The following is a 25,558-nucleotide window of genomic DNA, read 5'->3' as shown; positions in this document are numbered from 1 at the left end:
CTGAATAGAGTTAAGTAAGCACTGTATTACTGAGCAATTCTTAGGTCTTGTTTATAGAAAAAGCAGAGTGAAGCCCTCGTCGTCTGAAAGGAAAGTCGCATTCCAGTTCTCTGCTTGCTCTGGGCACTGAAGCAGGAATGACTATTTAATTTCAACCTCTTTAAGTTTATATACTGGAATTGATGCTGGGGTATCTTTCTCCTGTATTCCTTAACATTCTCATGTAACCCTTAGCATTTATTTTTAGGAATGTTAACTGACAGAAATTATGGCATAGCATGCGTGATGGGTCACAATAAAATCTAGAAAAGGAAGGAATGGAATTAGAGGGTTAAGCTGTCTAGCTGACAATAAAATCAATTGCTTTGATATTTCTCTGTTATTCTCATTTACATCCCCAGTACACACACAGGCACAGTCAGCGCTCCTGCTGACTTGTGTGATCAGCAGAGGAGCTGTGTTTAAAAAGTGGCTCAGTCTGGGAGTTCAGTTTGCTAATAAGAGCTGTCGATGGGCAGAGATGCAAACTGACAGTACAGCTGGGTCTTACCTTCACTGTTGACTCTCAGCAGAGTTACACAAGTGCCAGTGAGCACTCGATAAATAAAAGCTAACAGCAAGCATGGGCGTGGCACTGTAGCTACGGGTCCCCACAAACTCACTTGCTGTACTCGACTTTCTAGTCTATGTCTGCTCTACCTGTCATACCCTGCCTAAGATTTTATGTAGTACTAATAAAGATCAAGGTCTCAAGGCTAGCAGAGACTGGTAGAATAACCCAGTCTGTCCTCCTGCATAGTCAAGGTCATCAGTTGCCTCATCATTTCTACATCATGCCCACACTAAAGTTGCAAGTTTCAGTAGTTGTGAGATGTTGACAAAAGAAGTACATCAAGAAGTCTGTAACATCTCCCCCTTACTGTTCCCACCATAACTCTGCCTTTCAGGTGCCAGTATATCTAGCTGTCAACCCAAAACTAATACACAAAATAAACAATAAAACCTCATTGTTAGTGATGCTTTTTCCTTATTTATTTTTTAAATTTTATTTTCCCCTCTTTTCATTCTCACTCTCTCTTTTCTTTTTCCAGTAACCTTCACATAAGGTGCTTCCAACATGGGAAAACTGAGCTGCCCTAAACTAGAGTGTATCTCCAGAAAACAGCAAAAGAAGCATTTCCACAATGATGAGGCCACAGAGAAACACGGGCCTATGGTTATAAGAGGACTTGCACGAATATTGTGGTACCTTTCTCAGTGGTAGGTACTTGCTGGACATCACACCACCTCAGCAGGCAATTTAGACAAACAACACTTCAAAGCCTGTTCTAACACCTAACTTGGGGTGGAAGTAGATGCTTCACCCTGCTCGAGAGTCACAGACATGAAACTTACCTTGGAGATAAAAGCCTAGGCATTGCTTTGTGACAAACACTGTATAAGATGGTGAAACACGCATGCCTCTAACACCCATTTCCTCGACATCCTCTGGAAGGGAACAGTCATCTGGAACATGGACAGTGAGACCTGGTCTCTAGCTTCTGCTTCAAGTACTGACATGTTATGGGACATTAAATATCTTAACAGGAGACAGAGTAGTACCCACTTGATACCCTACAGACTCACCTTCCGTGACATGAGGGCTTAAATCCTCCAATGCTCTCACCGCAGCATAAAAAAACTTTCCTCCTTTGTGCCTTTGGAAGGAAGACCAACAAAGGTCCACCCTTGGTGAAACCTAAGCAGATGGAAGTTATCATCCAGCACTACAGGCATGTCCTACATGTTTCCTACAGGCCAGTGCCATCAGCTTCCAGCACAGCTTGTTCAATGTTGTGGGTCACATCTGAGGCACCTACCTCTCCTAATACAGAAAGCTTTGAGGCTTTGCTTGGATTCCTAACTTCCTCAGGAAGCCAGTTGGCTTAAATTCAGATGCTTCAACACTAGATCCAATTTCAGTTTAGAGCACAACCCTACATTTTACATCAGTTTTAGAAATGGGGCTTTCGTTCCTAAAGAACCCTGAAAAATCTTTTTCCACATCAGAATTTAAAGCATCCCGCTAGGGGGGAACCCACTGTGACCCTGCAAGTCATTCCACTGCTGAATTACCCACACTGCCAAGAAGAGACATGGCACATTATAGCCAGACTAAGTTTGTCTTCAGCTTTCAGCAACTGCGTGATCTCTTCTTGAAACATGGATCACTTGGAACATGACACATTGGAACAAGGATCCCTAACTAGGTTGGATAATCCACACTTCCTACAAGAAGCCCCTGTCACAAGGGAAGGATACAACCCACAAAATAGCTCACTGTCCATTTATGCACCAATTATTTGACACAGAGCTATTGTAAATACATGCTAGAGCTAATGGTGCACTTGGATGACCAACTGCAACTGCACCCAAACCTATAGTACAGAGGAATGGTGATTCCACACCTCCGCTGGCCACGTGGCCATCTTTGTGCAGGCAGTAGTATTTGCACTAAGCCAACAGCTGGTTTAGTAAACAGACCACATTAAAATCTAACCTGCAGTTTCGTAGAGGAAATTTCAGGCTTCCTTATCCATCAGTCTGTTGCTGTACAACTCGGTGCTGGCATGGAGGAAGGCACCGGCCATGGGGCAAAAGACAGAAGATGAAAGGTGCCTTCTAGTGGCAGCCTGACTACTCCGGCCATTAAACCACACCTTTGGCTAATTCATTGCACACTCAGTTCCAAAAATCTACTCCTGCTCTACTAAGTTGTGTCCATTTCAAACTATGTATTTTTCTTCCACATTTGTTTGGCATTATGTTCCTAGCTTTAAATCTTTAAATTCAGTTATCTAAGGACTCTCTCAGACATGTTTATATTTTTATTATGTTTTCCTTTTGGAGTTCTTTTTTCCCCGAAAGAGCTAAAAAGCTGAGATTTGAAAGAGAACGGATTTAAATCAGAAATAACCTTTAGTGGAATTTCAGTATAACACTGGAATTTGGAAATAAAGACTAGAATGTAGACGGAATTTCCTTGGTGTTTAAACTTTCCTGTTTTAGTATAAAAAACACCCTGCTCGAAGCAGACCCAGAGTTTTTGAGGAGCTGATGGAAGTAATGGAGTGTGACGTACACAGCTGGGACAAGGAATCTCTTGGAAGAAACAAGCACGGTATCTTTAAGATGTTGCCAAAACCTGCAGAAGGCTGACACAGGCGATTTCCTCTGAACTGAAGCTACAAGCCAGTGAAATAGATGGAGAGCTGTTGAAGTCACAAAGATAAGAGTCTTCGGAGCTGGTATGCAAAATGACTGAGCAGCAATATTGATAATCCCCAAGGTGATATTGAGAATTCCCAGGATCGAGAGCTTGGATTAACTATATGGAGTATATGAATATGCATTCAGCTTACTTCATTAAGATGTCTACATTAGATCTTAAAACTGAAAACATTTCACATGGAATGACTTCAATGGGAAGAGAGCTAAAACCTACCAGTTAAATCCACTCTTTACAATATAAACAGGTAGAGCTCCAAGGAAATCAAACACTGCTTTGGAAAGAAACATAGCAGTCGCCCAGCACATCCCAGCTTCGGGGCAGCGACTCACTCAGCACCACAGAGGTCCCACTACCTCTTCCAAAAGCAAGGAGTGGTAAAAGTCTTGGGTGGCAAATGATCTTTTCCCATTGCACAACTCAAGGCAGGTATCAGAATTTGACCACTTTTAGTATTGACACCTAAGCCTGTGTTGGACTTGCATCAAGCAGACATCTGTTGATACTGTCACCATGGCCAGAAACATTTGCTGCTCTGCATTGCGAAGTTTTAGGGTAAAAAGTTTTACTGAGGTTCTGTAGGGAATTCCTCAGCCTCTGAGGGAATGGAGCCAGAGCTACAGATCTGAACATGCGATGCCCCTAGAACATACAGAGATAAGAAACAGTGAATGTCTGTACTTTGGGTTGATGTAACAGATTAAAAAAACAAAACAACAAAGCAAACCACAACTAAGGAGAGATGTTACTAGAGATGCTGTTGGAATAGAAAATTGAGGCATTCACAGATCTGCCAGCATCAATAAAAACTTTGCTCCAGCTGCTGAGTGCACCTACTGACTTTAGATTGGGTTCCAGATGGAAATTTCACCAGCTGCACGAGTTACTAGCTTGCCAAACCCTATCAAAAAATGACAACTGTAACTGAATTTTTACTGATGATCCTTTAGGTGGTTAAAATAAGCAAACAAATTCCACCCCAAATCCACACAAGTGATTAAAAAACTATAGAGTACGTGAATCCATAGCATTTTAGGTTTAAGGCATTAGAGAGATGTAAAGAACTTTTAAGTAGAATGCACAAAAAAAAAAAAGAAGAGATACTGACAGCTAGCCAGAAATCCATCACGAAGCAAGTGGAGTTTGCCAAAGTTAAAACAGTTGGGGGAATTTGCACTTTCTTCCTGCTCTAGAGATTAAGTAAAAGCAGCTCTCTTGCAGGAAGAGAACTCCTTTAATACCTTCAGACTATGAAATAATGCAATGAATGATCAAAGACACACTCCACAGATGAGAGGATTTTCCTAAATATTGCCCACCAGTGAGAGGAAGGACAGTAAGAAAGCTTCTAGGTTAGCTCTGAAAGGCTGTCGTTGATCTTCAAGGTTGTATTTCTCTGCTCAGATTCTCTTGCTCTGACTGTCTGTCAGGCAAAAGACAGTCAAGAGGCTCTGACACTTTTAAGTAGGAGCTTCATCCCCATAAGCCATGAGAACAGATGTGCTTGTGAAAAAGACAAATGTAACCTGCACTGTGGCAGGAGAGGTATTACCAGCAGAGAGAGAGAGAAGCAGACGTTCAGTGTGGTGGGAGGTTTGCTAGGAACCTCCCGAGCAGCCTCACTGCTCAATTCAGGTGTAAGGAAACAATAACAGGAAGAGATACACAGGACTCCAGCTATGATCAAAAGCCTAGAAAGAACTGATGGGGAAAAAAAGGAAAAAAAAAGATTACAAACAGCTCAGCTTGTTTAGACATACAGAATGAAGGCTGAGAAGAAACCTACAACTTTAATTTATGCATACTGCAGGGGGCAAAGGGGAAGAAAAGGAAGACATTCAACTCATCCTGTGAAGTGGGTATACATTACTCTTAGTATACATGAATGCATACATTACTGTTAGTCATGTATAGGTATATATTAGTAATATGTTAGCAAGGTATATATTTCAGCAGAGTTGAGGTGCAGATCAAAAGGAGTTAACTTTCAGAGCAGAGAGGTTTTGTATTTCAGACTCAAGTTTGCTTAGGGGAGAAAAAAAAACGTGTGCACCTGCCTCTATAGTGTACTAGGGTTGGTAAACTGTTTGGTCCTCTCCCTACCTGAAGGCCCTACCCGTAGGACACCAATCAGGTACAGCATTACTTGCAGACATAGCTCCAACCAAATACATTTGCAAAAACAAGTTTTCAGAGTGATATGATTAAAAGATAATAAAATATGGCAACTCAGGTGTTTGGCAAACATTTTATAATTTTTATATAAAAATCTCAGTAAGAAACCAAGCAGAATATCTGACGGAAACATCTGCCTTACAACAAGTTCAAAAAAAAAAACAACCCACAAAAGAGAAAAAAATAAAGGAAAATTCCAAACCCCCAGAATCCTCTGTAATTATAAACCAGAATACGAACAAAACACTTAAAATAATCTCAGATTGTTTGGCAACTCATCACATCAGTACAAGAGACACATTTGATCATAAGAAAAGTTTAACTTTATATACAACTTCACTTGAACATTTGCTCTTACCAGAGTTAATATACATTAAAAAAAGATTCTGGCAACAATACCAGGTTCTATTTTTAATACCTGTGTATAAAACGTAACATAAAATGCTGAAGCTCTATCGTTAGGAGAAGTGACATTTGATTTCAATGGGTTCTTCTTTGTTGAAAGAGACAAATACTGAAAGAACAGGTGTTTAGTTGCAAAATAAAAGTTTGTTTCGTTTCAGGGTAGAGTTGGCTGACTGAATAAATCTAACCTAGTACAATTTATTTCTTGAGGTTGGTAGTAAATTCACGAGTGAAAATATAATCCAGTAAGATTACATTTTAAGTTTTATACTTCGTCACAAATGTGAACCGAAAGGAGCCAAGTCCCTTTCACTATACTAAACTACTTTAATGCATGCGAGAAAAATACTTTACCAACTGTCTGAGCATATTTTAGAGAACTTCAGGTTTTAGACAGCCCCAGGAGAGTGGAGGGAAAGTTTCCTACTGACATCTGCATAGAATGTAAAATATATAATTAAAAAAACCTAAGGTATATACTAAAGTTTACAGACCAATGCTTTCCATATAATAAATAAAATGTCCATCATTGATTAGATTCATACACAGAGTAAAATACAACCTATTTTTACAAGTTTATGTACAAAGTGTATTAGTAGGCCAAGGGTGCCTCGTGGGTTGGAAGCATCTGCATTAGCATGTCACATTGGGTATCCCCAACTTTCCAAGTCAGTGATAAAATATATAACTACTTTGTTTTTCATTCAGATACAAAGTAAACTTATTTTTCATCTGAAATAAATGTACATAATATTCTGTATAAACAATAGTTTATAAAGCTGTTTAAAATGTAACTTAGAAGTACTGTATCGATTAACTTAGAGCTCTGAAACAAGCACGTGCAAATCCCTTTGCTTTAAAAAAAATAGAAGCACAGATTTTTTTTTTCTTCCTTTTGACTCTTCCATGAAGAGTACTAGTTGGTAAAGATTATCGTTTAGCTTTCTTTACCGGTGTCTCCTCTGTTTTCTGCTGGCCTTTTCTCCGTACTACTGTTGGGCTGCCATCCCTTTTACGCTTGGTAGGCTGCACCTTTAACCTAAAAAACATCATAATTAATTATTTTAACAATGGTAGGATCTGAAAAACAAGAAGGGTGGTCAGGCACAATCCTGTTTAGAGGACGGAACTTAGCTGCCCATCTCTGATGAATTATCAGGATATATTGTTTAAAAGCTTACTACTATAACATTATAGTTTTAGTTGCACGGACCCGAGGGAGTCCCTGCACAGTTCCATCACATCTTAGCAGGGTACTGCATGATAGTTCTGTATGATGGAGGATGCTCCAAATGGAGAATCTGGGGCTAGAGTACTCCTCCTTCCTCTTCTCTTTTGGAATGACTTGTGGATAAGAACAGAATATAACAAACTACGTTATCTGCTACCACCTCACAAGGATGGAATAGTAATAGTGGATTAAGCCTTGCATACACAATAGGGAATAAAGGGCAGACACCATGTATCCTTATCTCTGTTTAAGCATCTATATATAAGCCCACCACATTTCAGCTGCAACCAATTATAAGTGCAGCTTAAACTCTTGGCCATTCATAACCATCAGGTGAACCGTGACAGCTGATCAGTGCACAATACTCATCTGCCACTGTTCCCGACATTCCGTTTGAAAACATAACTCATACACTTCATAGTGGAAAACAACTGAATGCATTTGGCATATAGCCTGTTTTACAGGTAAACTACAAGATGGATAGCTACGTTTGTTGCTCTCTTTGGATTGTACACAGTGATCTCAACTTCAAAAAAAGCGCACCAGGGAAGGAGGGAAAAGGAAGTATTTTCAGAACTTCGTATGAGGCCTCAAAGTTTCTCCTTTCTTACCAGTTAATCTTAGAAATATCTTCAAAGTTTTAGATCCATGACATAGCATGTTGCTTTAACCTGAACTACAGCTGCCCTCCCCTCTCCCCCACCCCATTCATGAAAGAACCAGAGCTCAAGTTAAAATATTGCTTAGCAGCATTTTCAAATTCTCCCAAGAGGTTTCCAAGGACACACACACACACACACACAGAAAATCTAGTCTTGCAAATGTTAAAGAAAGGAAGAAAAAAGGAAAAGCATAAACAGAAAAAAAAATCCTTTGAAAGCTTTTATATAAAACAAAAGACCAGAACTGAGCAACATTAAGACGGCAGTTCAGATTTTCAACCAGTATGTTACATACAAAGAAAGGATCGATGTAGTGGACTCCCAAACTAAAGTGGCTTTAACTTTCATACTTACTGTGTCAATGGAGGAGATTTACTAATTTTTGTATCACTTGGAGATCTTTTTTTCGCTGATAGCTTCTGTTGTTTTCTGGGAGAAACTGAACTTGGACTGCTGCCTTTAGAAGTTGCACGTGTGGTTGGCTTGCTGGGCTGCTTTCTGTAATACAAAAGAAGGATGAATGTATATATAACAAAATACTTTTACCAAGTCACTTTCTTCTTGCATTCCAAGTGTGGAAAATTAAGACCGCACAGTATTTGCGACAAGTAAATCAAAATTGTTGAAAGAAACTGTGAAAAAACATTTGCATGCTTTGAGACAAAGTACCAACCAGAGACGTGTACTTTTGTACCAAAACACAGAATCAAAAAGACTGCTTTACTGACAATATTTAACAAATAACCAAGTAAAAATCCTAGTTTCAAATCTGCAGCAATTCTGGTACATAAATGCCCATGTTTGAAAAAAAATATCTTTGAGTACCAGCATAACAATAAAAGAAGCAAGGGGAACAAGCTGTGAAAGGAAAGGTAATTATCTTATCCAGTGTAAAGAAAGAACTCCTATTAGCCTTGGTATTCATCAGTTCAGAAACATGAAAAAGTAGTTACTGAAACAACAAAAATATCTATAAATAAATGGAAAGCGTTTCCAAAAGCAATCAGAATGAAAACACTGATATCTAAACATTTATTACAATTTTAGAGTTAACTGTTAAGTGAGATAAAAAGAAGCCCCTTTACCTTTACTACAATAGAACTGCTGTTTATAAAGCAGTAAATCTTCACAGGTTTATATTAAAAAGACTGTGTAACTAATACCTAAAATTATAAATTCAAGAGTTTACTCTGTGAACAGTGCTTCAAGTAAGCCCCAAAGGCTAACACCTAATACAAAATCCTCAGGAAAGAAGTAAAGCTGGTGGATTTACAGAAATCTCACCACGAGCATAAAACAAAGCCTGGAATCCAATTTGTTCTGGAAGGCAGCTATGCAGCTTAGAACTTCCCAAAACTGGTATTCTTCTGTGGTTCCACATAGCAAAGTCAAGAGGATGACCTCTATATAATTAAGTTTGCCAACAGAAAGGTACGTATACTGAAGAATGGCTTCTTGGAAGCATTCTTGGTAGACTGATCTTTTGCAGTAAGATTATTTTCCTGAGCTTGGAGATCACTAATAGATAAATGAAATCCTACAGTACTGCTGATTCACGTATTTAACTTGGATAACATTTGGAAAAAGAAATAGACATTGAAAAATGTATTTTTGCCTTGTTCCAACTCTGAATACCAAACAGTAAAAATGGCAGATTCATATCAGAGGTCCCTTTTTACCTATCAGAGTTAAGTGCTTTCAGACCAATCTTCTGAGACATCCCTAGGATGAAGATTGCCAGCAGGATCAATTCTCATCTAGCAAATTCAAGTGTGTCTTTTGTGGCCCTAATAGTTTCCCATCTCCTAGTAACACTGAATCAAGGCAAAAAGCTTTGCCCCTCCTGGTTTGTTATTCACTATTAGAATGAGAGCTACCCTCTGCCATACTACGACCTGACTCCACTTTCAAATAGGACTTTCCATTCTTCATTATCGGAAGAAACAATAGCCTCTTTCCCCTTACTATGAAACCTCCCCTTTTGCCTCTTCATCCCTAGAGAAATGGTACTGGAATTAGATATGGAATTATTTGGTAAGTTCAAATCAATTAAAAAACAAACAAACAAAATCAAAGCAACCTACAACTGAGAACAACGTAGAAAAAAAATCTGCTGTCAGTGTCTCTACAAATGGTTACCTTTGAGCCTCTAATCTTGTGGCTGGTCTAGTTGTGGACCCAGAATGCGTTTCATCATCGTCCTCCTCATCTTCTTCCTCACCTTCCTCCTGCTCTCTTACTTCCTCTTCAGAAGATGTTAATTTCCGACGTTTTCTTTCTGGCTCCAGCGTTTCTGCCCATGTAAAATTTTACACATGTGCTATAATTTTCCAAAAGCCCTCCAAAAGGATATGGACACTTAGTTTAGAAAAGGTATTCTATTCACAAATCCCATTTTAAGTAAGTATTTTTCCATTTCCTTTATGCTTCAACATTTTTAATTCACACTTGTTTGACTTAATCTTGCTAACACATTCACAACAGTTTACTTATGCAGCTCATAGCCAGAATTCATAGAAAATTCATGAGGCTTTATAGAAGCATCTGGGATGTAGCAATTCTGACATGAGATTACAGCAATTTACACATATTTACATAATATTTACACTAGCTGTAACTCAATGATTTTTCCTCAAGAAAGGAAAATTGAATAAAGCTTATCTTGTTGCTATCAGTATACAGAAAGGCACAGTAATATCTCCTCATTCTGGTAGGAACAGCACAGTTTCATGTTTTTACCAGTTTCCTCTAACTGAACCAGAGAACGCCTGGGCTTTCTCCCTCTTTTACGCACAGCCATATCTGCTTTCCCAGCTTCATCTTCCTGAAGAAATAAAATACAAGCAAGAAAGACAAGAACAATTTAATTTAAATAAAAGACAGACATTTTTCATTACATACTGCTTATAGGCTTACAAAATTAAAATGCTTGCACTTACATTTGTTGTTTCTTTCTTATTTGATAAGTCTGTACCTAAAAAGAAAAAACAAAACGGAATCCTGAACTTGAAATCTTTTGCTACTCAGTTAAAAACCACAAACTTCTTTTGAACTCTGTCAACTTTGCTTAAACAACACAATGTCAGAAAACATTTAAAGTCTCTAAATTAGAATTTGGCTTGGCTTTGTTGTATTTTGTTATACACAGACTGGGACAATGATTTATTAATATTTTTTTTTTAAGCAGTAAGGCTTTTATAAAACTGATGCTATATTTATTACTTTGTTGCATACGCTTTTTTTTTATTTTAATGGAAAAACAGAAGTTACTTATCCCTTTTAATTACTGTCAATCAATTACAGCACCACAGAAAAATTTAGCTTGGAAGGGGCCTCTGGAGGTCATCTAGTCCAGCCTCCTGTTCAACGCACAGCTAAACTCAAAATCTGATCTTACTGCTCAAGATCTTGTTCAATGCAATTCTGAAAGTCTCTAAGAACACAGATTACATATGTAGTCCCTCTGGGCAACCTGTTCCAGTGCTTAACTACACCCATGGTGAAGCACCAAGATGGCTGTAGCTCAAAAAGACAACACTGAAAACCTGTATATATAATACCTAATACCTAGCATACAAATTAGGTGACTTCCTCTGTTGAAGTGGCCCGGCTTTTCAACTCAGTGCTTCTTACAGACTGGCTTGTGCATGTTAAAATACATCTACAAACCCTATGAACCGTGTTGTCCCAACCTGGCCACTCTCTATGGTAGATGGCTACTGCTTCTACTCTAACTCTGTGGTAAGAAAAATAATTTTATGAATTTTGAGGTTTGCCAAATGGAATTATCTGCAATACTGCATGGATAAAAATCCCCAGCTGTGGAAGGAGAGTAGCAGCCTAAACAAAAGCATGTTTTTATACCTTTTTTCTGCCATAAAATTGCCTTTTTTTTCCCTCCAAGAAAGCTTAAAAAAAAAAGAGACCACAAACTCTAAATCCATCACTAATTAGACCAGTAGAGTAAGAACAGAAGAATGTCAACTCAGTGGATCAAAACCAGATCTCAAAGCAGAAACATATTCTAAAATTCACACAAGTGTTTTTTTGGAGTTGTGCTGTTAAAGTTATGAGGAAAAGCTTTTACACAGAAGCAAACAAAATGAATTGCAAAGATGTGTAACTACTTGATGAAGAAGCATAATAAAACATAGGACTGTCCACTGCATTAAGTGTTCTACATAAAATAAGTCTAATACATAAAAAACATTTTTTAATTCTGTTGTGTACTGAAGACATATACTTAAAATTCTGGTAAGTTTTGGCAAATTTATAGCAAAATATTTTGTGATTGAAGAAGATTTCATTTAACTATAAGATACCTTTTTTTTTTTAAACATAAACAATCTTCCCTTTAGGATGACAAAATGTGGTACTTTTACCTCAAAGTAAATATAAAAATAATTAGCAATAACAAAAAATCCTACCAACTTTACAGCAGCAACCACTAATTAGTGCAAAATAATTTCAATTTCAAGTTCAGCATCAGTTACTTCTACTTATTCAGGAAGAGTTTTCCAGAGAAGCCCTTTTCCACTGCTGAGTGTGTACAGAGGAGAAGCATGCTACGGAAGGATGTTTCCTTCAGATACCAGTTGTCTCCAACTGTATGAGTTGTCCTGACTGAAAACGACTTCTCTGCTTCCTATTCTGTATGTGAATCTGTCTCTGTCATAAACCCTTATACAAAACATCCCAAAATTACCAGACTAAATGGACTGCACAAAGGGATTCCACTTTGTTTTCCTTTCCCTGCCAGAGGTTTTCCAATCCTCACATGAATGCTAACATATGATGAAAAGTTTCACAAGATATTTCACCCACTTCATACACTTTATATTGCCTGTGACATCAACAGCCTTTTACCTGGAAAATGATATGTTACTTAACATACTAAATTAAGTTTTAAGTACACAGCCAAGTGTCTGTCCTTTTTAATAAAAAGCAAGCCAAAATGTAGTTTTACACCTTTCTCACATTCTTGTCTGTTCTCTTTGCAGTTGACAGAAACCAAGTACCACACAACCAGCTAGCCCTCCAGAGACAATTCTGAAGCATATGGATTAAAGCTGACATTTAAAAAATGCAGTGAAAATAGGAAATAGTCTACATGTACAGTGCAGCAAGATTAATGTCTCTGTAGAAACCTAGGCTTTTGGAAACTCCTGAAGGTTTGTTTTGAAGATTTGTTTTCTCAGATTTCTTGCATGAATGTTTGTATTTGTCTATAAACTTTTTATTTGTTTGTCTGCTTCATGAATGAATTTTAAAAAAATATTTTATGAATGGCCGTTACTAAAAAGACTTAATTAAAAAATCACCATCATTTGACCTCTTACATCACAGGTGTTTGAATAGGCAATAAAAATATAAAAATATCTCACTTTTTATTTGACTTCAGTTTGAAACACTAGCAGTATATTTCCAAGTAAAGTTAAGTGATAATCTTAGAAAACGTTTACAATAGTTGTGAAAAGGGAAAGAAATATTCTCTCAAGCTGCCACTGACCTTTTCAGACTCTCATTGACAGATAATGTAATTAACTGAACATAATTAGATTTTTTTTCCTACATGCATTTTAAAGCAGTTAATGTAAAAACTGTTACTTTGATATTCACTGTATGAAAGAAAATAAGTAGAAATGGCACCATGTGCCACACACAAATGCTTGGGTAATATTCAGCAATGTATTACTCTACCCTTTAAGCTGTAGCCGCACTCCTGAAATTTATTCTCAACATGCTGCTCTTTTCTTAAATGAAAACCTCAGTAGGAATTAGGGACAAGTCTTCACTGTCCTGTTTACTCAGATATTTTCACAAGTTGATAATACTGACTGCCAGAGATGATGTTTAAGAAAGACCCATTTGACGGTCTTGAGCACCCCCTTTCATTTCTCCCATGATTTGCTTACCTGTTTGAGGACTTTTCCCTTTACTTGCAAAGGCTGGAGACTGCAGCTAGATTTTATAACAAAAACAACAACAACACACAAAAAACACACACACAAAAAACAGGAAAATCCAGGTTTGTATTACATAAACACAGAAACTTCTTTCCATTCATTAGCAGAACATAACTGCAAGTCCAGAAAACACAAACATTCTAACCAATATGCAGAAAGTTTGTACCTAATGGCCCATAAACAAATGAAATGACAGTAGTTTCAGTAACCTGATATGGTAATTTACACTGGAAGTCATTACAGTGAAATATATTTATGAAAACTTAATTCTCAAAGATAAAAAGAAAAGTTTAGTGCAGTCACTTTATGTAATCACACACAGATTTGCAAGTCGTAGTCACCAGAATTTTGTATGTACTCAGAATACAGAAAAAGCTATATAACATTACATAATCTCCTACAACAAATGTCAACAAAATCCAGTTGCTTTCATCGTTACATGACTACACTAAGATGTCTATACCATCTTTGAAGTAGCAACAGATTCTCAATGCAACCTTGGGAAAACTGCCTTGCAAAGACAGTTATTCACTTTACAGAACCATTATCTCAAATGGGTGGCAAGTAGCTGTTCCTCCTGCAGCCAGCCTGTAACTGACTGACACACCTATGGGTCATCACTTGGAGGTGCAAGACAGTTCAATGGTTGAACTAGAAAAAGACAACTCGGTTCCAGTGCTGAATGTGCCAGCGTATATATATCCCAGAGGGGATTTGAAATGAGTTTTAATTCTCGTTTGAAACCAAAACAACACTTCAAATTACTTTTCATTAAATTGATATTGAAAAATAATGATTAGGAAAAAGATTTACTAGAATTTTGAAACAAAGTTTTACCAGGCCTGTAAAAGGGACAGGACCCTGAAAGGGCTGCCTGAAATGCATGGACAGAAGAAGCAGGGACGAGAACACCTGCTAAATTCCCCAGACTTCTGACAACCATGCCAGCGTGTGCCTCAGCAGGCAGAACACACCAGCTTCAGTAAGTGTTTTTTCTTTTTTTTTTTTTTTTTTTTTAAATCATCTCTTTCCAAGCAATATTTCTATCCTCAATCCATTACTACCCAGTGCTGTAATCCAACTGGACTGCAGGAACACTTTCAACAGAAAAGTTGGCAGTGACTGCACGTCACGTGGGTCTAGAAATCAAGATATTGCTGAACTTTAGTAGACAGATAGATGTTTCAGGAGCTCTTAACTTACTATCAGTGTCTCTCTGTACTCTGAGTTTACTGTACACACTGTAATGTAGATAACTCAACTGGATGACACAATACTTTAAGATTTTAATAGCTAATATATGCTATTATTAAAACAGGCTTATGTAGAGAAGAAAATCTCAGGTTTTCTTTAGGCCAAAATAACCCTCAGCACAAACCAAAAGGCATGTAAGCATGATGAAATTCTGATCACATGCACACGTATACTGCTAGACAGTGTAACACATTTGTATTATTTACGTTGCACTGATTGATCCTGTTATTTGCCATGTTCAGACGTAAAAGTATATTTTGCTTACTGAACTCAGTTATATCAGTATATACTTTTCATAGTTTTTGTATGCTTAGGCTGAAATCAATTATCAAGCTTTCCATAAAATGTTTCTGAAATACCATTAACTATTAAACAGAAGAACGGCTCTTGAGCTAACATGTTTAATTGCACCCAAACAAAATAAAGGCACTTACATTCCCACTGCTCATATCAGCTTTTGACTCCCCACCTGAGGGAAGAAATATGAATTCAGAACTTGAATGTTACTATTTTCATTATTTTCCCACACAGGTGTTATGAATTACTTACCACCAGGCTGCGCAGCTTCAAGAGGGTATTTACGAGGCCTTCCTCTTTTCCGTTTCACTATGACAGGTTGATTTTCCTATGAAAAATAAAGGACAAAAGTATTTTAGTTACTGTAACTGACATTCAGCATTTGATCAATATAATATAAAGACTGCTGCTAACACAGTGTGATAGTAGCAGAAGTAATGCTTGTCTGTTTAAAATATAGGTGAGCCAGGTTCTGTTAAGAGATGCTGCTGTTTATAAAATCCATAGCTGAAAAGAAACGAGACAACTCCTGATTGTATTAAATTTTCTGCGGCTTGCCTCCAGCACAATGCATGCTTGAGAACACAATGCCTTTTGCAACCTCCCACCTATACATCCCACCATGTTTTTTCAGTCTTACAAGAACTCCAAACCTGGTATCTTCTGATCACCTTTTCCCACATAGTATAGGCTACATCTTGTAACAGCTAAGGAAGTGCTATTTAACAGTCAGTATCCTAATTATCCCAGTATACAGATTGGTAAAGTTCTTTATATACCTATATACAGAGGGCCTTTAGTTAAAAAACAAAAACTTTTAAGTTTAAACTATGAAGGACACCTACAAGCAATAAATACAGGCTGAAAATCTCTAGCAACAGACTCTTCTATTTACAAGAAAAGAGTGTAAAGTTCCTCAGTCTAGAGGTGTCCTGTTTTGTTTTCGCAGCTATTTATGGTGTTGGTGAAGTCAAAATTTTAATATTGCTGTCAGCAAAATACAAACCACTTGTTTTCAGTGTGAACCTATATTATCCCAATTAGTTATCACAAATAACACCACTCACCTCTACAGAATTTTCATTTGATTCTAGACTCTGCTTCATCTTTTCAGACATTTCCTGCTCGACGCTGGATTCATCTTCTCTCACACACACACAGGAAAGAAAAAAAAGAAACTGTTCATTTTTGTTTTGTTAGACAAAGAAAAAGGTACAAGCCACAGTCTCTGGACTGAAAGCATCATTTCATTCTGTTGCCCTAAGTTCAGCTTCCCTATAAACACCCATCAGAAATTAACACTTTGCCTTGAAGCAACAACATGTTGGACTGCCAAAATGCTTCCCTAACACTAGATGAGTTAGAAGTGACTTTTAATTTAAGGTGAAAAAAGTTCAACAAGCAACTATACAATTTTCTCCCACGTTCCATGAAATAGGAAGCCATAGACAGTATAGTGAGGATATAAGCAGTGAGCGTACAAGCTCCCTGCAGAAACAGCTTCAGATTTTTTTTAAAACATGCTCAGTGGAGAGACAAAACTTAGCTCAAACTGGTATTAGGAAATGTACACTGTTCACACAAAGGCAGACTCTAGCTACATCAAAGTCATTATTAGCCCTGTGGACACATCATTTTTATACTTTTTTTTTTTTTTAAGTGTATTTAATATGTCAATTACAACAGTGTAACTTGTAAACTCTTTCCTTGTTGTTTTTATTATGTAAACAAATAGGACAGTTTTTGATTGTGAACATGTCATGTTTCCTCCCACAATAAACCCTTACTTATTTAGAGTTGGAAGAAGCTGTTCTTCTCACATGTCCTGAACATGCTGTTCCCCTTGTCCAACTGTGTATTTGCAATTGGCTTCCCTACTCAGGCTGTATACTGAAGTGGATGCACGATATCCCTGTAACTCTTTATCTGGGTCAGGCTATCACCACCAGGAACATGAGACTTGCACTCACCATTAAAAGAACTGAGAATAATGTATTATTTGATAGCAGTAACAGAACAGAAAGCAACTAGAGAATATATGCAAGTACTTGACTGGGACTGAATTTCTCATTGCTCCCAGAATCGTTCAGATGAAAGTAGCATTCAGTACGGGTTCAGTAAATTGCAAAGATTGTGTATTTTCATTACCTTTTACTTCCACAGCATTTCTAGGAAGTGTATGTGTTGCATCAATTTCTTTGGACACTTCTGCTGTATCACCTGAAGTAACTTCCTGCATTGTTTTGAAACAATACAGAAAAGAGCAACTTACTACAAATTAAAGAAATTGTCAGTTACCTGAATTTTAAAACAAACAAACAGTTATTTCATAATCTCTCAAAAATGTTGATGCTGAGAGCCTTCATTAAAATCAATGGGTAAAATAATCCAAAATATTCTGCATGTACTTTTACAATGAACATCTGTTTTTTCTTAAGTTCCGGTTCTGACCTGGAGGAGATCTGTGCAAATCCAGGACTTGGGTCAAGTCTGATACCCTCTTGCTGATCTCAGATCAGTACAAACATAAAGATGCTGAACTGACTGGACAGCTGGGCTCCCACAGTGCTCCATGGGATCCTAAGTTCTTAACTATTGGGCAAATTGGTCCATCACAGATCAGAAGTATTTGGTCACTACACAGACATTGTGCACAACAACAGAAACCTCTGCAATTTTTTTTTTCAGTTGACTACCCTATGGAAACTTAGTACCATTCTATATTCATTTTGCATTCAACACAATGCAAAATTAATTAACAGTTAATAATAGACATACCTCCTAAAGTAAACTGCTATAGAAATAAAAACTTAGACTTAAGTCTTATTTACATTGCAATTATAGAACAGTGTTCTATAATATAAAAAGTGTTCTTCAAAATACCTTGATGTTATTAGGTTTTGTTTCGGAACACTGACTTTGTTCATCATCTTTTCTCACATCCTGAGCAATCGGCTGGTTGCCTGAAAAACCAACAACAGTTCAAGCGTTTAAAAAAACAAAAAGTGCCTTGTGTATTTGTCAGATTTTGATGTTGCTTTTATACCAGCAATACCATTAGTGCTATTGGAAAGATTTTGAAAAGCAGCATCTTATTTACAGAACTACGAACAGGAAGTTATGCTGATCTCTCTTTGAATAGGAACACAAAATAATTACAAAAAAGAATTCCATGTTTCTTATTTTTTGAAATACGAGCTCAAAATTGAAATTTCACAGATACCATACCAAGAAATTAAACATCAACTGTAACTTCAATCCAACCAGAGAAATCAGTTAATGAAATGTGGGACACTATCATAAATACTGCCTGGTTTCAAATTACTCACTTCATCAAATCAACATTCTTAGAAGCGGAAGGAAAACAGTTATCAAAGACATGACATAATCAGTTAGCCTAATGTACCTTTTTTATTGTTTTGTTGTTGCAAAAAAAAAAAAATCAAAAATTTTTAGTAAGCTTTTTTTGAAGTAAGTTTTTGCTTCAGTTGAAGGCAGAGTTTAAATAGCTATTACACAGTCTCATGATTATGTCAACAAAACGCCTAAACAAATCTATTAGCTTAGAAATATTTATGCCATTCAATGGACTAATTTCCTTCTCAACTTTTGCTTCTAGACAGACAAAAAGGTTACTCTAAAACTTTGGTTTTCCCAGTCTAACAGAAAGAAACATCCAGCCTCACAACGTCCAGTGAATGGCCAGGTATTTCCTTGATGATCAGCTTTCCCCAGCTTTATTTTCCTTCTGTTTTTCTTCTTTAAGGATAAAGTCAGTAATTATTTCATAGATTACAGAAAGTTTGTTCCCCTATGATCAAAAAAAGCTACAATACTCTTCTGTATACTACTGAATTTGCTACCCTATTATTATAAAGTATATGAAGCTATTTCAAATATGTTGAGCTGTTTTGGAAAGATGTATTACTTTGGATTTTGTAATTCCCCATTCCAGTCTTTCCTTCAAAAAGAGAATTTTACCGCCTGATCACAGCATGACTTTATTTTGCAACAGAAAAGCTTTCCACTGTATCACTTACATTTTTCTTTATCTACTGTTCCTGAAGATTTACATTGTATTCCTTTAGATCTATGTTCTTCAGTTATCTTGGTATCCATGTTTTCCACCTATGCATAAAATACAAAGAAAGATAACTCTTTACCTTCTTTTTCTTCTTTTTTTCTCCCCCATAAAGTTTATAAACACAGAAGGGAGAAAGTTATTCCCACTCTCTACTTTTAAATACAACATCCATTAAAATGGGAAGTAGTGGAATTACAAAAGCAGTCTGTTTCTACAGCTCAAAGAAAGTTACTACTATTACGAAAGAACTTCTGACTTGCAGTATTTGCACATTTTTTAATTGATACTTTTAATGAAAAAAATGCTTAGTTTTAATTAGACATTCTACTATGTGTTTTAAAAGCAATGTATCATAGCAATTTACTCAAAATATATTTGGATTTGAAAGGACACTCTCCGACATGCAGAAACAAAATCAGTATCTCATTAGAACCAAAACATGATCAAACAACATTGTAATATATATATTACAATATATATATATATAGTAATATATATATATATACATATATATATATATATATATTACAAAGTTAAAACAAATAAGTTACTATTCAAGTTCAAGAAACTACAGACACACATTTTTTAACCTGTCACGTACATAAACTGTCTTGCTACTGCTCCATAAGAAACACTTCGTAACCTTCTCAGTCATCCTTATTATAATTACAGGTTCCACGTTTTTGTGAGATCGCAGTGGACTGCACTAGAAGAGCAGCTTTCTAGTCCCAATCAAAGGCCCTACTATAATCCCTATTTTGCCCTCTTTTCTCAAGGAGAGGAACAAGCTTCTAGCTTTGGACAGTTAAGAACACTCTTGAAATAGTCATAAAATGTTAAACAACAAAAGATTTATTTACTGGTAAATTCAAAAGAGTAATTAGGCATCAACCTACACAGCTGCACAGTCTCCATATATACACATATATAGGCTCTGCATATACAAGAAATAATATTTTTGTTTAGAGAATATTTAATGTAAATAGAACTTTTAATGTAAATAGAAGTAAATGCAAGCAAGAAAAAAGCAGCATAAACTGATAGTAAACTTTAAAAAACAAAACAAAACTTACGTGAATAGTTTCTCTTCCTAGAGCAATATTCCTCTGCTGCAAATCTAAAAATAATAATAAAAAAATTAGAAAAAAGTTCAGCAGCAAAATATCTTCGTATCTTCTATTTCACCTCTCCGAAAGGGCTCTAAAGTAAGTACCTGGCACTACATAACTTGCCTTCAGTGTTGAAAATACCATTCACCCAAGCACCTTATCCTTCTCTTTAACAATGTATCATCAAACAAACAAAAATAAAGAAAATGGATTTCTAAAGCATAGATAGATGAGAATCATGTTAAGACTAAAATATAGGCATTCAGGAGGCTGTGATCTTTGAAACATACATGAACCTTAAGTTAAGAAACTATAAGTTTCAAATACAGTTCTGGCATTTGAATGAGTCAGTCACCAACATCGCAGACCTAGATGCTAGATCATGGGATGAAGTAAATTATGCTGAAAACTAAGCTGTAACATCAGGCTTGGCAGAGAACTCAAGTCTGCACAACTGTAGCAGTGAGACAGTGCACATACAGAAGCTGTTTGATTGCTAGACTCTACTGTACTCTAACTTTGGCTCTGACAAAGTAGAGCCAAACCTTACATATCACAAAAATGTGGAAAATCATTACTTATTATGGAAACTAATGAGTCCTCTGCAATTTGGTAAAATTCCATACCTTTCAAAGTCACTTCATATAGGTACAAGAAGAGAATCCTAAAAAAGCTGCTCTATGAAAGGGTTCAAAAAAACCTTTAGATCTGATTCACATAGGCAACTGAATTAGTATTTTTATTTTAAAAAGCTGCTAAAACTTTCCATCCAGCTTTTCTTTCAGCTACAGTAAGAACATAAACCTACAATCCAATAAACCCGTTTTCACATAAAACTCTATACAATTTGTAGCTGATTTCTTAAACCTGTAAGTTTTAGGAACAATTTATGCACAGCTATACTGTTTAGTTGCACAATATCTTCCAATTTTTAAAGCAGTGTCAAATGAAGAGCTAGATCCTACCCACTCAAACAGCAATGATTTGTTTACATTCCAAGGAAGCTTGGACTACTAAACTACTGTGTCTGCTGTTCATACTGATGACAGGACACACATTTGTCTTTTAAACAACTTCCTTTTACGTACGTTGAGCTATATGTATATATATATACATAAAAGAGAGATTATTGTGTGTGTGGGGAAAAAGCAAAAAAATCTCTACCAAGAGCTACAAAGCATTATTCTTTCTTCAGTGTGTGTCATATCCAACATGATTTACACAACAAATGGATTTGTGTTAAACATTTTACATGGAACAAGATTATCGCAGCCAGTTCAATGTGCACATTTTAAATTTTAAGTAGTGTCTGTCTGGGTGACTGAGTGATGTGAAGTGGCACAGTTTGGATCTGGTGTCCTGAAGACCACATTCTTCTAAGCCATTCTTGGGGTTTACACTTTCTTTCTTGTGAGTTGAGCATGTCTCTTATCACCTGGATGAACACACTACACCATTAAAGTAGGTATATGAATTTGACCTACCCCCAGAATAAAAAGGAATCTAAGGCTTTACAACAAGGCACATCTCACCTTGGTCCTAATTTTGTCCTCTATTTCGTAACGTTATTTTGGTATACACATAAAAATTTACAAGTGAGCTTTACAGCGCGTCCTTTCAGTTTATGCTTTCAGCTGCAATTTCCATAAGAGGAAATGCATCTTTAACCTCTCTGGACTCTATACAGCTATATCATTGGTACCTCCCGGAATTCATTTTAGTTTTGCTTGTTACTCCATTAACTGAAGATTAACTCTCATCTGGTAGTGTTGTAAACATCTTTGTAAAGCATCTGGAGCATGCAATCCATCAAGATGGGAACAAAGTTGGGGTGTGTTTCTGCTTTAATAGGAAAGCCAAACAACTGCAACACATTTGAAAATGTGTTTCTAGGAATGAGGGATTTTTTTTCCCCCCTGCATTTAAGACTAATTTAATACACTGAAAAGGAATTACTGAGCACAGATCTAGAGTTGACTGAGATTTCTAGCTAGATGACTACCTACTTATAAATACTATTCAAATTTCATTGGATGGCCACATTTCAGTGGTTGGCCAGAAACTCTTTAATCTGATGGAAGGCAAGACAGACTAAAAAACAAATAATTCCCGTTATTATTATTATATATATTTTTTAACCTTCTGTAAACTCTCTGTGGCTTAGTCATATATTACTTAACTGTCGTTATATCCCCAAGGGCCTGTCACAACACCAGAAACAAGGTTGTTCTAATTTCAGAAAGAAGAAAGAAACTCATTGGGGAAGTTTCTGTGCCTGAGCATCAAACATTTTATTATTTTATTTATTTATTAATTATTTATTATTTTATATTTATTATCTATTATATTTATTTATTGAGTGCTAACATTCTATTTGAAATCCACATTTTTTTTTTTTTATTTCTAAGTGCTTTCCACCCTTCTTTTAATGTATTATATTGGAAGAAAAGGCTGATCCTCCCACTCTCTCCTGTAAACCAAATGCAAAACCACATGAGCTCCTAAGAAGCATTTCATGAAGATTTCCACAGGCTTTGCTTCAGTCCTTCTAGACAAAGTATATATCAAATTTACAAAATTCCCCTTTATGAGTAATAATCAAACCAGTATGAAAAGTAATGTACTATCAGTACAAAAATCACCTTTTTGTAGCTCTTTAATATGAGGATCCACACATACTTCTTCACTCCTTGGATTTTCAGGCTGTTGTGGCTAAACGCAAGATCAGAGAAAACAAATTATTACAGGCATCTAGTACAATTATGTTTTGCTCCCCTCCCTCATCTAGTAATTACTATTGTCTTTTGACTGATAAGCCTTCAAAAGCTAAGACAGCAGTACAAATATTAATAGGAGACACTGCCAGAGCTTAGTTACATTACTGTTGAACACTGCGGTGCCATGAGCTTGACCTTAGAGTTAACAACGGTATGATAAGAATGGATTAGTTTAACAAGGAGATCCCAAAAGAAATCTCAGGAAGGTGCAAATTCTTCTTCTAAGAGGAGCTCTCGTCATAACAAGTATTCCAGAAACATACATATATACAGAAAAATATGTATCTGCAAAGTATTTGCCTGTTTTCTTTCTTTCTTTCTTCTTTTTTAAGGAAAGCTGCAGATCAGCTGTATATTACAAATGCATGGGTAAATACACTTAGCTCCATGCAGCACTAAGTCAGATCCCAACACTGTAAACCCAGGTACAGTGTCATGTGAACACAACCACATTGACTGTAGGACCACTATCTTACATTGGCAAACAGTACAGCCATTTGCAGGTGGTACTGAACTCAACTCAGTAAATCCCACCAGACTGAAGCTGACGTGGATTTTCCCAAAATGCATTTCAATGCATTGAAACCGTTGTTCAGAAACGCTTAACTGGTCTGCCCTGTGCCTGGTGGCCCTTCCAGAGATGCTTGTGAGTCTCTGAACCATGCTCTGAACCGAGGGATACAATAAAATGAACAGCAGTGTATGTTTACTATTTTAAAACACTAATTGACTGCCACCTGTAAGTGTTAAGGCATATATGACTACTTTACAAGTAATATCAGAAACGACACTGTACAGTATAACTAGTTCTGAAGAAAAGCAAACTTGGATGTCACTGTCATGGAAGGAACACAGCTGGGGAAGGGAATTGGTTCTACCACAGAGTAACATGGACATCACACAATTTAAATGCCAATTGCTTAGAAGAGTACAGCTAAATATTCCGAAAAAAATGACCCTCTAAATGTTTTGAGGTTCAAATACAGTCCTTGCTGCAGAAAAATCAAATATTTAGTAAGGAAACCCTAGAAAATGTATTTAATTATACAAGAAACAGCCAAAAAAAATCAAATTAACACATACCTCTTCAATTTTCAAGTTAGTTTCAAGTTCTACTTCTGCCAACTTTGGTAAAGCTGCATTATTGCCTAATGAAATACAAGTATGTTAAAATTATTAATTACATTATGCCATAGTTAGCTCATGCTACAGTAGGATGCTATCCCTCATGAACCACCACATGAATTCAACCTCTTTCTGTAGGCAATGGAAATAATAGTTGTCTGTCTGTAGCAAACCAGCTTAAAAAAAACCTTGACATCCGCAAGAACACAAGTACTTCTCTGTTTTCCTTAAATACAAAAAGATTGGAGACTAGAAGTTATCAGGATTTACCACAGCTTATTTATGGATTTCTGACTTCAGCTTTTTTTCTTGCTTTTCCTTTGAAAACATCAACAGATTTTCTGACAAAATTCCAAACAGCAAGTTACGTTTGTATTAAATACAAACTACTGTTATCCCTGGTACTTACAAAGCCTGCATCAGTCGATGACAAGTATTGAGTGAAACACCAAAACAGAAAAACTAACCTTCGAGACATACATGAAAAGGAAAAGTTTTTAAAAGAAGTGTTTCACCAGCATCATTCCATGTACCTTGGCATAACTGAGGACAGGCAGATTTCTCTACTTTTTTCTACAGTTTAATTCCTCCAAAATTTTAACAAACTCAAAATTTTGAATTCGTTATGGCATTTACAGAACTTACTATTTCATAAACTTAGTGCTTCAACTATTCTGGAGGGTCAAAAAGGAGAAAGGCTAAAAATAGCAGGATGTTCACAATGTGGTATTTTAAGGAACTAGCAACCATGCAAGTTCACTTCAAACGTTAAATCCCAGAAAAATGGATCTTAAAAATAAGGCATGATATTCTTAGTGTCGTATGCTATCATATCTTAAGTTCTGTATTAAAAATAGACACCTAAAATCATTGCTCTCCTAAAACATTTGTTTACTTAGGATCACTACCTAACTCCTCCACCAACACGAAGGATGATAATTTCAAGTCTATTAGTGTAGAGACAAGACAAAATTCAGCATAAGACAGTGAATTTAAGTATTACCATTAAAAAACTATCCTGAGAAAATCTGCGGTTACGACTAAGGATGGTCACTCTTAATCTTCAAAACTCACTAAGTTACCATTTTTAAAATGTTGAACGTACGTCTAAATGAAATACATTCTCTTTCCTATAAAAGTACTTTTGAATTTCGGAACACGTTAGTAACAAAACCTATTTGTAGCTCCATGATAATTATCCCTTG

At 36.4% G+C, this 25,558-nt stretch overlaps 1 protein-coding gene across 4 annotated transcripts in view; it reads right to left on the bottom strand.

The window, feature by feature from the left end:
* Positions 1–5,748: 5,748 nt before the first annotated feature.
* Positions 5,749–25,558, bottom strand: part of BOD1L1 (biorientation of chromosomes in cell division 1 like 1) — a 35,163-nt gene continuing 15,353 nt past the window's right edge. Inside the window, exons 11-25 of one of the 4 annotated variants that reach the window (XM_040555045.1) lie at positions 24,312–24,376; positions 23,094–23,163; positions 20,416–20,462; positions 19,299–19,386; positions 18,142–18,221; positions 17,407–17,491; positions 16,326–16,402; positions 15,511–15,586; positions 15,396–15,430; positions 13,657–13,702; positions 10,681–10,715; positions 10,481–10,565; positions 9,881–10,034; positions 8,096–8,239; positions 5,749–6,887 (exon numbers count right to left, since the gene is read on the bottom strand). In XM_040555045.1, coding sequence (XP_040410979.1) covers positions 6,779–6,887; positions 8,096–8,239; positions 9,881–10,034; positions 10,481–10,565; positions 10,681–10,715; positions 13,657–13,702; positions 15,396–15,430; positions 15,511–15,586; positions 16,326–16,402; positions 17,407–17,491; positions 18,142–18,221; positions 19,299–19,386; positions 20,416–20,462; positions 23,094–23,163; positions 24,312–24,376 — 1,196 coding nt within the window. In that variant the 3' untranslated portion in view covers positions 5,749–6,778. The remainder of the gene's footprint in view (positions 6,888–8,095; positions 8,240–9,880; positions 10,035–10,480; positions 10,566–10,680; positions 10,716–13,656; positions 13,703–15,395; positions 15,431–15,510; positions 15,587–16,325; positions 16,403–17,406; positions 17,492–18,141; positions 18,222–19,298; positions 19,387–20,415; positions 20,463–23,093; positions 23,164–24,311; positions 24,377–25,558) is intronic. The other 3 variants (XM_040555046.1, XM_040555047.1, XM_040555048.1) reach the window with 3 other exon arrangements.

This window comes from Cygnus olor, chromosome 4, assembly GCF_009769625.2.
Source record: "Cygnus olor isolate bCygOlo1 chromosome 4, bCygOlo1.pri.v2, whole genome shotgun sequence".
Classification (NCBI taxonomy): Eukaryota; Metazoa; Chordata; class Aves; order Anseriformes; family Anatidae; genus Cygnus; species Cygnus olor.
This window is presented reverse-complemented; position numbering and strand designations above follow the sequence as displayed.